At 39.3% G+C, this 14,107-nt stretch overlaps 1 protein-coding gene across 1 annotated transcript in view; it reads left to right on the forward strand.

Annotated features, from left to right (window-relative positions):
• TOX (thymocyte selection-associated high mobility group box) overlaps window positions 1–12,811 on the forward strand; it is a 225,922-nt gene extending 213,111 nt beyond the window's left edge. Inside the window, exons 8-9 of the mRNA XM_010582900.1 lie at window positions 8,894–9,045; window positions 11,374–12,811. Coding sequence (XP_010581202.1) covers window positions 8,894–9,045; window positions 11,374–11,410 — 189 coding nt within the window. The 3' untranslated portion in view covers window positions 11,411–12,811. The remainder of the gene's footprint in view (window positions 1–8,893; window positions 9,046–11,373) is intronic.
• The last annotated feature ends 1,296 nt before the right edge of the window (window positions 12,812–14,107 follow it).

Below are 14,107 nucleotides of genomic sequence, written 5' to 3' on the forward strand. Positions count from 1 at the left end.
GGGGGGGCGGGGGGGAGTGGGGGCAGAGAAAAAGTCATCCAGAAGAGCTATGGATTAGCTTTAATTTTGCAGAGTTCCAAAACTGCTGTACTGTAGTCTGAAAGCTTAGTCTTTCAAAGGCAAGAACAAATGAATGAGCTTACCTAGATGATGGGGAACTTCAGTAGAACTGTCTGTGCTAGCAATGATGTTGATCACAGTCTTCTGAACATTAGCCCTTTCTCCCCGCCAAATTCAGGAGGAATCCTTTAAATAGAAGTGTGTCCATAGATCCATCTGCAAATCTGGGAGTACCCTGAAATATAGGCGAAATGTTAAGTCTTCAGGAAACAAATTTTACAAACAAAAGGCAGGCATGTCTAGAAAAAGATATGATTATATCTTGTGCTGTTATCCTTGTGCTGACTGTGAAGTGGAACAGTCAGAGGGAACATGAAGCAACAAAGGTTGTATAGACATGCTAGATTAAGTGAACATTAGTATGTTAGTTTATGCTGCATTCATAACTTCATTTTGCTTGATAGATATACCTTTTTTTTTTACTGGAAATAAGTGGGCTGTCCCCAGTATCCCAATATAGTGGCTTGCTTTTTTTTTTTTTTTTTCTTCATTCTCAGTGTTTTAGATAGTTGATTCTCAATACATTTCCTAGGAGTTCTGAATGAATGCGGGCCAAACACAGTGTTGTGACTTTTGGGCTCAGGCCTATGGAGGGTTAGAGCAGATTAACCCTGCTGATTTCATGAGAGGAGATTTCTTTTTGTATCGGATGAGATTTGACTATTAATGATAAGATCTTGCTTCACAAAGAGGCATTAGAGTGAAAATTTTTTGGATGAAGCTGCAAGATTCCACAAAATTTGTATACACAAAACTTGTCAGTTCTGATTGATAATACATAGTCATGAACTTGCTGCACGTTTTGAATATCTCTATAAATTCACCTTTGCTAACAAGGCATTTGCATTTGCTTTCCAAGCTGGAAACATTTTATCTCAAGATTGGTCTTCAGAGATGGGAATACCTGAACACAAAACTTAGCTTCTAGCTGGGAGAACAATCTAAAAGGGAAAGAAATTTTCCAAAGCAGGACAAAAAAACCCCAAGAGTTGAAAGCAATCTGGACTGATAAATTTAGTTGTTCAGAAGGTAAACCAAGGTGTGCTCAGGATGATCTGGATTTTTTCAGAGGCTTTGATCCTAGTCTCAAGAGCGATTCGGAGTAATCAGACAGGAAGCAAAATTTGTAGTGTTTACAACTTTTTCCTACTCCAGTTTATTTTTCACGATCAGAGTAAGCAGCATCAACAGACTTATGACCACACAAATGTGGAGTCTGTTACTGTCATGTATTCCTGAAGGTTTTCCTATTAGTTGGAAACTCAGCATCCTGGTGTGAGTGTCCTGAGAGATCCCACACTCAAGTCTCAGGAATTAAGCCCAAGCCTGGGCAGCTAGAATTAGCTAGGGAAGTCCTAGACAGATGAGCCAGGAGGCTCTATCTGGAGATCCTAAGCCTGATGCAATCCTGGTTGAACCTGAAGGCTCGGAGCAGTGAGAGACAAAGCAACAGGCAGAGACTCAGTGCAATACCCTGGTTCATTTACCAAACGTGAAAACAACATCTGTGACAGCAGCCTGTTGAGATTGTATAGTTACATTTCAGCGAGTTTTTATTGCGAAGTGATTCAGTCTTCCAAGTTCAGATTGTTTGCCAAGTTCAGTGTCACTTGTACATTACTTGCCCAATGCAGAGGTATAGAAGATTAAACCCCTTATGTCTTTTCCAGAATCATTGATAGGCATAAATTACTGAACAGATTTGAAAATCTGGCTTTATTTATTGAATTAATAGTACAGTAGGGGCTAGCAAAAGATGTAATGCAGATGTTAGATACTTATGTATACATACCACATCATCATTGTTGTATGAATCCAAACACTTAGGTGTTATTCCAAACCATTACATACTACAAAAAAGGTAGTATGGTGTGCGTGTCAATGGCTTGAGAGTACTTTCACTCATCTGTGAGATGTGTGACGTGCAGTTGAGTTATTTCTAGCTTAAGAGAAAACACAGGACACTACATTGTAAAAAACAGGTGTCTAAAAGTCAACACTAGACCTGTACCATGATGAGTCTTTTGCTTTACTAAGTACAAGTACAGTAAAGTAAAAAATGCTGTACCTCTGTGTTCCTGCTCTCCATTGTTAAACTCATGAGAGGTTAGGTTAAATACTTTTTACCAGCTCCTATTCCTTAGTCAAAAATGCTGATGCTTATAATGAAGATACCATGGTGAGATATTTCTGAGCTTCACTTAAGGTGACAGGTGCTTATTACCTGTTGAAATGCTACACTGCTACTCTTTATTATATATCACTTTAAGCACCGTGGAACATCTACAAGCCAGTTTATATTTCCTACACTTCTGCTTTTGTTTCAAAGTAATACAACTTTTGAGCTCTGGAAAATCTATGTAATTTCACTTTGGAATATTTGTAAATTTTTTTAATTTTTTTTTTTTTTTTTTAGCATACAACAGTTTACAGAGTTTGTGAATTGAGTTTAAATATAGAATCCATTTCCTTTAAATTGGCAAAGACAAAGCAAAAAGTATGTTAAATTTTAGGACAGCAGGTGTACTGATATTACCATGATTTGCCATACCAGAGCAGAACAGTGGTATCCTGCCTAGTCTCTTAGGTATACTCTTTCTAGCCATACTCACGAAATGTTAGAAAACACTATCACCAGGATTTCGTACTGCACTGGAGCATGGAGGACAGGTTGGCCACCAGGAGGCAAATAGCAAGGAGTCAAGAAACTATAATCTTAAAGTAAAGGCCTCTTTCTGACTCATTTGTCAAAGGATTCTGCTCTCCCCTGTGCTCAAATTGAGCAAACACTCTGCTGATCACAGAGCATGTTAAAGAGGAAAAGACACAGTGGAAAAAAAAGCGAGCCCTCCAAACAATGACAGCAGTGCAGAGTCAACAGCAATGAGGACAAAGAAACAGTACCACCCTGTACGTCCAGCCCGTGGTGAGGAGGGAAGGAGGACTCCAGATGTGAGGTGCAGTCCAGCAGCAGCACAATGTAGACCACTCTGCTACATAAAAAGACAGCCAAGAAGAAGGGGAGAATATGTAGTCTGATAAAGCAGAAGCGATATTGCATTTAATTCAACTTTTTTTCACTTCATTCAGCTGTTTGATTTCCTTCATGCTAAAGGTGTGGCCACCCTAAGCCTTTTCCAAAGACTCCAGTGGGCATCTAATTTGCGTAAGCAGCGAGAACAGAAACTAATTAACATCCTGCTCCTTACAGCGTGACTTGCAACAGGAGACGTTTTCGTTTTCAGAAACCTTAGCACTGCTCATACCAGACTAATACACTTTAAGAAGAAATGTGGTAAATTTTCTCATGTCACACTGCAGCATGAAGCTCAATAGGCAAGAGAAGGGTTAAGTCTGCCAACAGCTTCCTAGCAGTCTTCTGCTGCAGGCATTTGCAGACTCACCTGGCTGGACACCACCATTGCAGACAGACAGCTGTGCTGTAGACATATTAGAAGCAGCTGTCACAGCTCCCACCAATGGTGGGTTCTGATTTTTTTCCTTTTTTTCCCAACATCCAGCTTTGAAATAGTTCATGGCTTACTAGTGCCATGCTCAATGGTAGCAGACTCTGGGAATCCCTGTTCTCTAACAGATCCCATGATCTAACACTGTGACTCTGGGAGACTTGATCACTCATTTTCTCCAGGAGAGGGAGGATAGTTTCTTATCAAAGATCGTCTTCTAGTGTGTCTGAAGGACTGCCAGCTCCAAGAAAAATCACATAAAGATCCAGATTTCTGTCCTGGCAGGCAGGAACACCGTTCTCCAAAACCACTGCGCGTGAAATCCACAAACTCTTCTTCTGTGCGTAACTTTGAGGAGGGACTGATAAGAAGTGCTGACCTGGTGAGAGAGTTCTGCCCCCACTGCTGCCAGGACAATGAGCTGATCTTCATCAGCTCCACAGGGAACAGCACGTCCTCCTCCATTTCCAGCAGTCCTTGCCTGCACATATGCAGCTGCCAAACCAAGAGAGACTGCCAGCTGGAGAAGGGCAGTCTCCTCCAGGAGTCCACAAAAACTACAGAACATCACGAAGATCAGAAGTGTTGGTAGCCAAAAATCCTCAGTGACTGCGCAATTTCTGTTATTTTTAAAATCAATTAATTCTGTGCAGTATGCAGCTGATGCAATGCATCCAAATTGTTCTGAAATGCACAAGGCAAAGTAAAATTTAGGTATTAGTATTTTGGTCATGTGCCTAGCATTAGTAAATATTTTTTAATTTCTTTTAAACAATCTTCTCTATTTTGAGATATCTAAATATTTTTTGTAGCTTCTGCAAAGTAGACTATTTTGCCTCTTTTCCTTTCTGTTCCAAAACAGTTAATGAATAAATTAAATAATGATCCCTACTGTAGACCTTTGGGGTGCTCATTTACAGTGTAAAAAATGACCGTTTAGTTCTATTCTCAGATTTAAATTAGATCCTGATTTTTATTATATTTAACTTCTAATTCTGAAATATACTATATTTTTCTTAAATATTATTAACAGGAGCCATGTTAAAGTTTTACCTTGTTAAAGTCGAAATCTACTGTGTAGCAGTCTTTCTCTCATCCACTTTTGACACACTGGAAGAATCACAGTAGATAAGAAAAGTGTGATTTTTCTTTCATTAAATACTCATGTGAGCATCTTATCACTGTATTATTTTTTTAACTGATACAGAGTTGCTTCTCTCCAGTCTGTTTCTTAGGTTTGACATGTTGTTTAATTTTTACTTAGTTGGGATCAGATAATCTGAATCTTAACCCTTGTCATTCAAATCTGCACGATTTCGCCAAAGTTCAGGCTAAAACGGCATCTGAAGCTGCGACCCATTTTCTCTTGCAAAGTCATTCTTTCTTCCTCTATTCACACAGACATCTGTGTTTCTTTCTGAGCGTACCCCGCTCTCCAGCCTGTTGTATGGTGCTGTTTTGTGTGGAGAGTGATGAGACCAAAGATTCACTCCCTCTCAAATACACCCAGTTGTTGTTAAGGAACCCTTTTAAGTAGCCCTACTGGAAGCATCTCCTTCCCTGCTCAAAATCCTTCACTCAAGCATTGAGTGGGATGGTGAGTCCTGTTACAATCTCTGTCCCACTTTGGTTCACAGGTAGAGCAAGCAAAACTAGATTGTCAGTGTCTAGTAACCATGGCTGCAAATGTATGCATAACAAAGAAGCAGAAGATTAATGTATGTCACTTTTTTTTTTTTTTATTTTAAATAATAACTCATTTCAGTTTACTTTCAGGTACTTCTTTTCCTTTAGAAAATAAATGTATACAGCAAGATGATTGTATAGGCTGCCAAAAATAATAGCCTCATTTTTTTTGGTATATATTATATACAGTAAACTCAGGGACCTGCTGTATTTGTCCAGATTTCTTCCTCTTTTTTGTTGAGCTTTGTCTTTGAATGAGGTCAAGAGAAAAAAAAAATCATTAATATCTGTCAACTTCCTTTATAACCTTAAGGAAAAATCTTTGTATGATATCACACAGACAGATTTTCAATTTCCTTGTGTAATAAACAGATGCTTTAGGATTTGGATGTAATTTAAAGGTTTAAAATATCACATTGAGATTGATGAATAAATCAGTTGTGAAGACAAAAACATTGATGCCTGTTGAAAATACCTCTCCAGACAGGCAGGAAATGAAATTAGTTCCCAGTAAAGTGTGGAGATGAGGATCACTGTTTAGTTCTGCTGCAGGCTTTTTAGGACTTGCTACAGTGGCACAACGAAACTGCTAGGGCTACAGAAATCTAATTAAAGAGCAAATGTCCCTCCTGACATCGAATTAATCTTTATCAAGTTCCCTATTTTTATTTCAATCTGGAACAAGAAAATGAAATTTAAAATTCTAGGCATGTTGCAAAACAGTTGGTGATTTTCTCTTGAGCATTACAATGCAAAAACATTCAGCATTGTTTAATTAGACCTCGCAGCACTCATTTTCTGAGCACTTTTTATTTCATCATTGTTTGTTAAGGGCTTACATAAATAATACACAAATATTTACTACAAGCCTGGTACAAGGCTGTGTCCCTCTGTTGTACAGATCTGTATTTCCAGAGCTTTTTCTGTTGGTGAAAAAGCTGAGGTAATTACTGTTTATATCTTAAACATCACCGTACTTTATCAGTCCTTCATATTGAATTCAGGTTTCTTAAATTAGGTTGCTTTAACAAGCATGCTTTCTAACACCCACATTGCTGGTATTCTGGTAGCCCCCAACCCCAGCAGGACTGCTGAGCTGCAGCAGCTCAGCTGCTTCTGGCGCTGGAGCCTGGCTCAGATACCTCTGCACCATCTTAAAATTCATCACGTGAGCATGTCCTGAGAAACAGGCCCCAAGCCCAGGCAGTTATAAACTAAACAGACTTGTAAGGTGCAAGATGAAAGTGTTGCTACCCCGTATTTTACAGATAGGAGAATTAAGATTGGATCCATGGTCCCAACCTTAACATGAGAGGTATCAATTCAGTCCAAGCACATGTGCATGCATGCTCCATTGGAAGAGAGCCAAAGCAATTTGTCTGTGGTCACACAGAAAACCTGAGAAAATACGAGGATAAGTCCCCACCCAGTTCCAAGCTGGCATTTAAACCACAGGACCATCCTCCGACATCTAAGCTATTTATTTGTCATAAGTCCAGAAGAAATGGAATGGATATTGCACTGATGGACTCTTCCTCTGATCTGGGGTAACTGTCTCTTCTTGCTGCATGACTACTTGAGTCTCTGTGCCTGCTCACTTGCATGCTTTGCTGCAGCACTGCTAGAGCTACTGGCCCTATATAGTGTTTTTCTCATATATGTGATTGTTTCCTGAAGACTGATAATAGCTCAGGGACTTTGCTAGCAAAGGTAAACCTGAGTGCCTGAGGGCAGGATGTGTTTCTGTGGTTATTTTCCTCTTACAGCTAAATTAGAAAGGCCTTACGGGTAATGTTTTGTATAAAAATGATGACGGTGATACACAAACCCAATCTTCCTGCCTTTTAATCACACAAAACTCCAATTAAAGTCATCGGGAAGTCTGCTCAATTACAGTTGCCTTTGGATCCGTTGCAGGCATGGGGGTTGTTTATGCAGCCTGATGTGCAGGTTTAGAGCCTGCTGAAAAGGCAGTGTACAGAGCATGGGGGTTACAGTCACCATGGGTGGGTTTTGGTTTACCTTAGTAGCAGGGCAGTATGTAAGTTACATAACAACTAGATGCAGAATTCCGCTGTGAACTTGCCCGCTGCTAATAGTCTGTTTCTTGGAGTCGTCAGGGACAAAGTGAGGCTTCAAAGAGCATTTAAGGTACCGAAGTGTGACTTGGGATATTCCCCATATGGAAGAGATTATGGAAGAAAGTTGCACTCATTTATGGCGTAGGCTAAAATCCATGATCAGGGTGAGTGGAGTGAGGTGATGGTGTACACGAGAGGCACAGCGAGGACCTCTGGGGAAGAGCCAGAGTATAATACACCAAGAAAGAGGGATGTGAAGGAGGAAGTGACGTGTTACATTTGAAGGAAACTCATTTCTGTGGATGGAGGGGGCCAGGCAAATCCTGAGAATACTCATTTATCTTGATTAAAGGTGGCGTGGCTGACTTGTTAAACCTGCAGAAAACAACAGCTCTCTGCAAAAGTCCTGTCCTAATGAAGGCTGTGTATAAGAAGCGATCGCACATAATGCACTAGAATTTAAAACTAAAAGCTATGAGCTTCAATTCTATCTATTCTTTATGTGGACTTCGGCCAGAAGGAGTGGGTTTTCAAACTAGGTATCTTGGTTCAAGTTCAGTTTCTGATATAGCAGCTACACATCCAGTTAACCTGAGTGGGAATTGTATGCCATTGCTCCAGGAAGGAGTTTGGTCTGGTTTTTTTCAGCAGACATTGATTGCTTTCATACCGAATTGTCATACTTCTACCCAATGTAGTTCTTCTAACTTTAAAGGAACATGATGTACATTTATACAGGGTGAACCAGATACACTAGCCTTGACATTTCAATTGTTCTCCTGGTTTTGAAACACAACATTTAAACATCCTCGTATATCAAAAGAGCTAAAAATTATTGTGACTTTTCATATGACAGATATTTCAGGGAGCAGGTTAGATGTCTCTTTGTAACTTCCACTTTTTTTTCTCATCTTCTTGGTTTCAAAAAGCAAGTTATTCTGTGCTACTTTCACTACATTAGTCCAACAACTGTTAAAAAGCTTTGGTTGAATTTCTGTTTAGTTGAGAGAGAAGTACAAATAAAAGAAGCAGCAGATGGTCCCTTTGTGACTGAATGAAGAAAAAGGGTTTTGAGAACAATATGTGAATAGGTGTAGTCTAATAAAACAGTCAGCCACCTGCTGCCTACATCCTTCAAAAAGATTCTGTTGCATATTCTGGGAATTAACGACTAGTGTGTATCCTTACGTTTAATCTAAATGGAAGCTCTAAGGAGCAAACAGAGCTTTTTTGCCCCAGTGCTGATAGAGTTGTTCTCTTGGGTTTGAATTGTTTCTGCTCTGTCCCTTTTACTTCCATCTTGTGACTGTGAAATAGCTCACAATGATTTGGCAGCGCTTCATTTCTCAAACCAAAGAAAGATTTTAAAACTTAGAAAGTACCTACACATTTTTTCCTATTTTAAGTTTGATAACCTAAAGTACACCTGGAAAAGAAGTATTCTACCATTTCACAGTACACACCGTTTGTGGTTTTTTTTAATGCGCCCAACCTGTTGCTTGGTTCCGTACAATGTAATGTACTTGCTTTCTCCTCTAGGGATTTACTCTTCAGCCTGATTATCAGAATATCATCAATCCAACATCAACAGCTGCACAAGTTGTTACCCAAGCAATGGAGTATGTTCGTTCAGGGTGCAGAAATCCTCCAGCACAGACTGTGGACTGGAATAATGACTACTGCAGTAATGGGTAAGCAGCCAGTGAATGCCACCTTGTGTTGAGCAACATTCATGACACAAGTATCTGATAGAGAATTTGGAAACAGCTTTGTTGCCTGTTTCCCTACGGTATTTCAGAAGTGCATCTGTGGTGGCACTGGATTTACTCAGCAATTAGACTGTTGTGGGAGGACAAGTTTTCAATGCATAGATGTATTAGACATTGTTATCACCTTATCACAGCATATACACTTTGGTCTTAGAGAACTTCCATTCCTTAGAAAATCAGAACTGAAATCTTAGGGAGAAGGTGTAGGAAAAAAGTTTTACGATCACTACCTCCTACTTGTGAGTCAAATGGCATGAACTATTTGCTCCAAATACTCCATTGCTGAGGAGATCTTGCTGCCAGTGAAAACAACTAGTTTGGGTCATGAAAACCCACATCAGTGAGATGCAGGAGTGATGCATGGGATACAAGATACATGGAAGGGAAGGGCATGAAGGTCACAGGACAGAAACAAAACACCATACCTGTGGGAGCTCTATGCCCCTACCATAAGGTTGGTAATCCCTTCAAACCCTCAACTCCTCTGCAGCATGGTTTTTGTGGAGCTATGTTACTGTCCCAGGAACTGCTTGGAAACATTTAAGACTCCAAACAGAAGGTATCTTTTGAGTTTTAAATGATAGCTGTTGTGCTTTGTGAATGTGCCCACCAGCCTGACCTCCCCTTGACCTTGGCATGAATCTCCAAGGCAAAGGCAGATAAAAGCTCTTGGTTGCTACCAAAGTGTCAAATCTAGCTCAGACAAATGAACACCAAGCAGAACTAAAGACTAGTTTCACCCATTACATTTACTCAAACTAAGAATTTCACTTGCATTATTGTTTTAAAGTGTTTCTGGAACTAAAACTAGAACTGAACAAAAATCTTTTTCTGGTTACTAGGTCAGAATAACACCTTGACTAGAAGCTGCTGACACTGAGGCAGGCTTTAACTGGTCTGCACAGCAGCATCCCTTTCCCCCGTACCTATTGCTGTTGCCCCATGACTTGCCCACTTGTTCAGCAGAACGGTCTCGCTTCTGTGCTGTACCACCATAATGTCTTGATCTGTGCTGCAGACCCTTGTAGGAGCATACCCAGCCCACAGTCTTTTATACCCACTTACACTGAACTCTGAGCAGACTGTCCTCCGTCAAACAAACCATAGCTACCTGTGGCTTTGATGCCTGGTCTCTTCTAGAAAAAGCAATGTGCGATCATTCCTAGCAGTGCCCTCTAGGTGCCCACTGGGCATAACTTTCCATCAGCAGAAGCTTTCTCTGAGCAGACCCTGTATATACCCTGTGTAGATATGCCTTTGTGAATCTGTGTGCATGGGCTTAACCTATCTTTGCTATAGCATTGACATAAACTGCCAAATACAGCGTAGCTTGCTCTGTGCTGCTCTTGGACTACAAACCAAGTAAGCTGTGAAGCTGTGGAAGAGCAGAACTGGTGCCTGGATTTTGGCAAGGAAGCAGATTAGGAGTAAAGCCTCTCTCCCAAAAAATCTCTGCAGTGTGAACCAAGCCCCATCAGTGATGCTGCTTCTCCTTTAAATGATATGGGTTTTTCTGACTTCTACAGACTGTTCCAAATTAGAAATTGGTAAATGACTCCTTTTGCTCTGAACTGATATGCTTCAGTTGAAGCTGGAACCCAGCAAGAACTGAATGTAAAAGTGTGCTAGACACAGTGCATTGGTGGAAGGTCTCCTGTAGAGCCTGGTCTCCAGCAGAGAGCTGGTCTAGTTGGCTTTGCCAGAAGCTTCTGCTGGTCCCTTGCGCGTGCTTACCTGAACCTGCCAGCCCAACACATTTTGGCTATGTCTGTACTGGTAAATAAAATAACGCAGAGATAGCAGTGGCTGGCACCCTGTTCATGTAACTAAGCTCTCCGGCCCTCTAAGGAAAGTGGCCACATCATATAGGGTTCTAATGAAGTATCATTCTGAGAGCTGTGCTAAACCCTCAGCTGTACCTATTCACTTTGTGAGAGATGGATAGTCAGTGCTACCAACCTGCTAGTGCGGGTAATCTCAAACCATTATGCAAAGCTCATATGATCTCAAAGCTTAATCCCATCTCCCAGTCCTGTGTAGTTTAGAGCCAGATGTGGTCTGGGAGTTGCTACATGCCACAATGGCACTGGGATTTTTCTTATTATTGCCATGGTAATGCAGCCATACTTCAGTGATATGCTTGGAATTAATGACATGCAGTAGGGTTGTGGGTTTTTTTTTGAAGAATAGGACTAAAAATTTGACAAATTTTTAAAAAAAATCACATTTGTTCTTTTTCTCTTTGAACAGGGGCATGCAGAGGGACAAAGCACTCTACCTTACCTGAAAATCTGAAACACCTCTCCTTTCCACTGAGGAATGCAGGGAAGTCTTTTCATCATGGATTGCTTTATGCAGTCAAGGCAGTTCTGCATTTTATTAGGAAATACAAGTTGCTAAGCACTTAGGACTATTTGAGCTAGTGGGTCACCCACTCTGGAAAAAAATAGTCTTGCTTCTTCCTTTTTATTTTTCTTTTTTCCCCCCATTTTTTTCTCTTTCTTTCTCCTTTCCACCCCTGCCCTGAGATCCTTTAACGGACATTGCTTTTCTTCTTCCCTGAAGGAAACTTGGACCATTCAGATTTTATGTTGGTTTTTGCTGTGAAGTGCTGCGATAGTAACTGCCTTAGCAACTGTAGATGTCTCGGATAAAAGTCCTGGATTTTCCATTGGTTTTTCATAATGGGTGTTTATATGAAACTACTAAAGACTTTTTAAATGGCTTGATGTAGCAGTCATAGCAAGTTTGTAAATAGCATCTATGTTACACTCTCCTAGAGTATAAAATGTGAATGTTTTTGTAGCTAATTGTAATTGAAACTGGCTCATTCCAGTTTATTGATTTCACAATAAGGGTTAAATTGGCAAACATTCATATTTTTACTTCATTTTTAAACAACTGACTAATAGTTCTATATTTTCAAAGTATTTGGAGAAAAAAATAAAATATTCCCAAATTATATTAATTAAACATATTGGCTTCGTCTCATGAAATAAACACAAAAAACTAGGAAAAAAAACTAATGTTGATAAAGAGCAAACACGTTTATTTTGTACTGCCTAAAAAATGCTTCTTTTTTTTAAAGAAAATCACTTTATGTGTACTGGTTAGTAAACGTCATTTAAGTCCTTTTATGTATAAAACTGCCAAATGCTTACCTGATATTTTATTAGATGCAGAAACAGATTGGAGACAGCTAAATTATAACCTTTGCATATGGCTATGTATTATTGTTTCTTCATACTGTGTCTGTATTTAATCTTTTTTATGGAACCTGTTGCGCCTATTTATGAAATAATAAATATAGGTGTTTGTAAGTAAATTTGTTAGCATTTTAAAGAGGTTTCTTTGACGCTTTAACTTTTGCTGGCACAAATTGTTCACAACTGATGTGAATACTTTATTTAGTTTTTACAGTGGCATATATAACACCAAACCTGCTTTACTGGCAGAAAATGAAGGTAATGAATACTTATTTCTCTATTTCTTTGGTTGTTAAAGAAAAAAAAAAAAGGTATTTTAAGTAATTCCTTTTTAAAGCATTGTAGCAGGAAGTTGCCCAAAACTAAGACTTGAACCAACAAACTAACTGAATAAAACTGCATAATGCTGCTTCTTGAAAATTCATCAGTTTTGGTTAATTAGTCAAGTGGAATAAAAATATTACCAACAGAAATATTACCAAATATGCTTCAGCCATTTTATTATACATGCAAAAGGTCCTACAGAGTTTTAGGGACTGTATCACAAATAAATCCTAAAGTGAAAGGTAAGTTCAACAGCCACAGGGAAAGGGATAAAAAAAATCCAAAAGAAGGTATTTTGTCAGTGTTTTGGATCAGGGATAGCTCTGAAAATGTATTTCTGGAGGATTTAATCTCAGATGCCTGTCCAATTAATGGAGAGTACCACTGATTTGTATTTTCCATGTGAAATATAGAAAGCAACTCGAATAAAATACACATTATGCAATACCATTGATTTTTCTTTAAAAACAAAACAGAAACAAAGGCATGCTTGCTTTGGAATGATTTCAGGCAATGTACAATCAGAATCACTTGGCATGTAATAACTAATAAATAATGCAGATCAGATGTGATTACTCAAATGACTGTAGCTGAGAGCTCTAATTTTCCTGTCTTGAAACTGTATGAGAACTCGTGATTAAATTCACAGTTTATTGTTTGTCTGTTTAGTACTTTAGAAATATACCAGCACTACTAATTACCCAATGTCTTCTATTTATTATATTATAGTAAACTACATTTTCCACTCATATTAATTCTAAAGCGACAAGATAATTCCTGGGGATGAGAAAAATCAGCTTTGATTTTGACAGGCAGTTTTCCTTTTTCTTTTATGGAAAAAACTGTGTTATCTTCATTTCTTTTAGAGCAGGTGCGCAGTCACATAAAGTTGTTAATTTCGGTATCCAAGCAGAGTTCAAAATACAAGAAAACTTTAATGTAAATAAAAAAATACATCATGAATAAAATACTTATTCTGTATGAATCTCTGGCTAGTTGGTGTTTCTCAGTCTTGTAAGAAGGGAAACGTGCGGCGTGTTTACTGTGCAGCACCTTACCCATCCAGCGCTTTGAGTATGGTTCTGTGCCCAGGCTCTGTTCAGACAGGACAGCTATTCCAGAAGAGCAGCAGTTTTGGCCAGGGTTATACTGAAGCCACTTTGTTCCGAAGGAAAGATCCAACTTCAATGCATAAATGTCAGTTCTTCATGTCTGACCTTGGGAAAAAGCAATGGTTGCTGGCCAAGGGCAATCTGCTGTTTGTTTTCAGCTGCATATTGACAAATACAAATTGTCAATAGATGGAGCCTAGAAGGTTGAGATCCTTTTGTAAGCAGGTGAAACTCCACTGGAGTTCATGAAGATATGCCCCATCCTTCGCTGAAGCACTGTGGCCTAGGCACCACAGTAACACATATACCCAAGTCACTGGTTGTAAGTCAACATCTGTCATA

Source organism: Haliaeetus leucocephalus, unplaced genomic scaffold (genome assembly GCF_000737465.1).
Source record: "Haliaeetus leucocephalus isolate CR32 unplaced genomic scaffold, Haliaeetus_leucocephalus-4.0 Scaffold858, whole genome shotgun sequence".
Lineage (NCBI taxonomy): Eukaryota > Metazoa > Chordata > Aves > Accipitriformes > Accipitridae > Haliaeetus > Haliaeetus leucocephalus.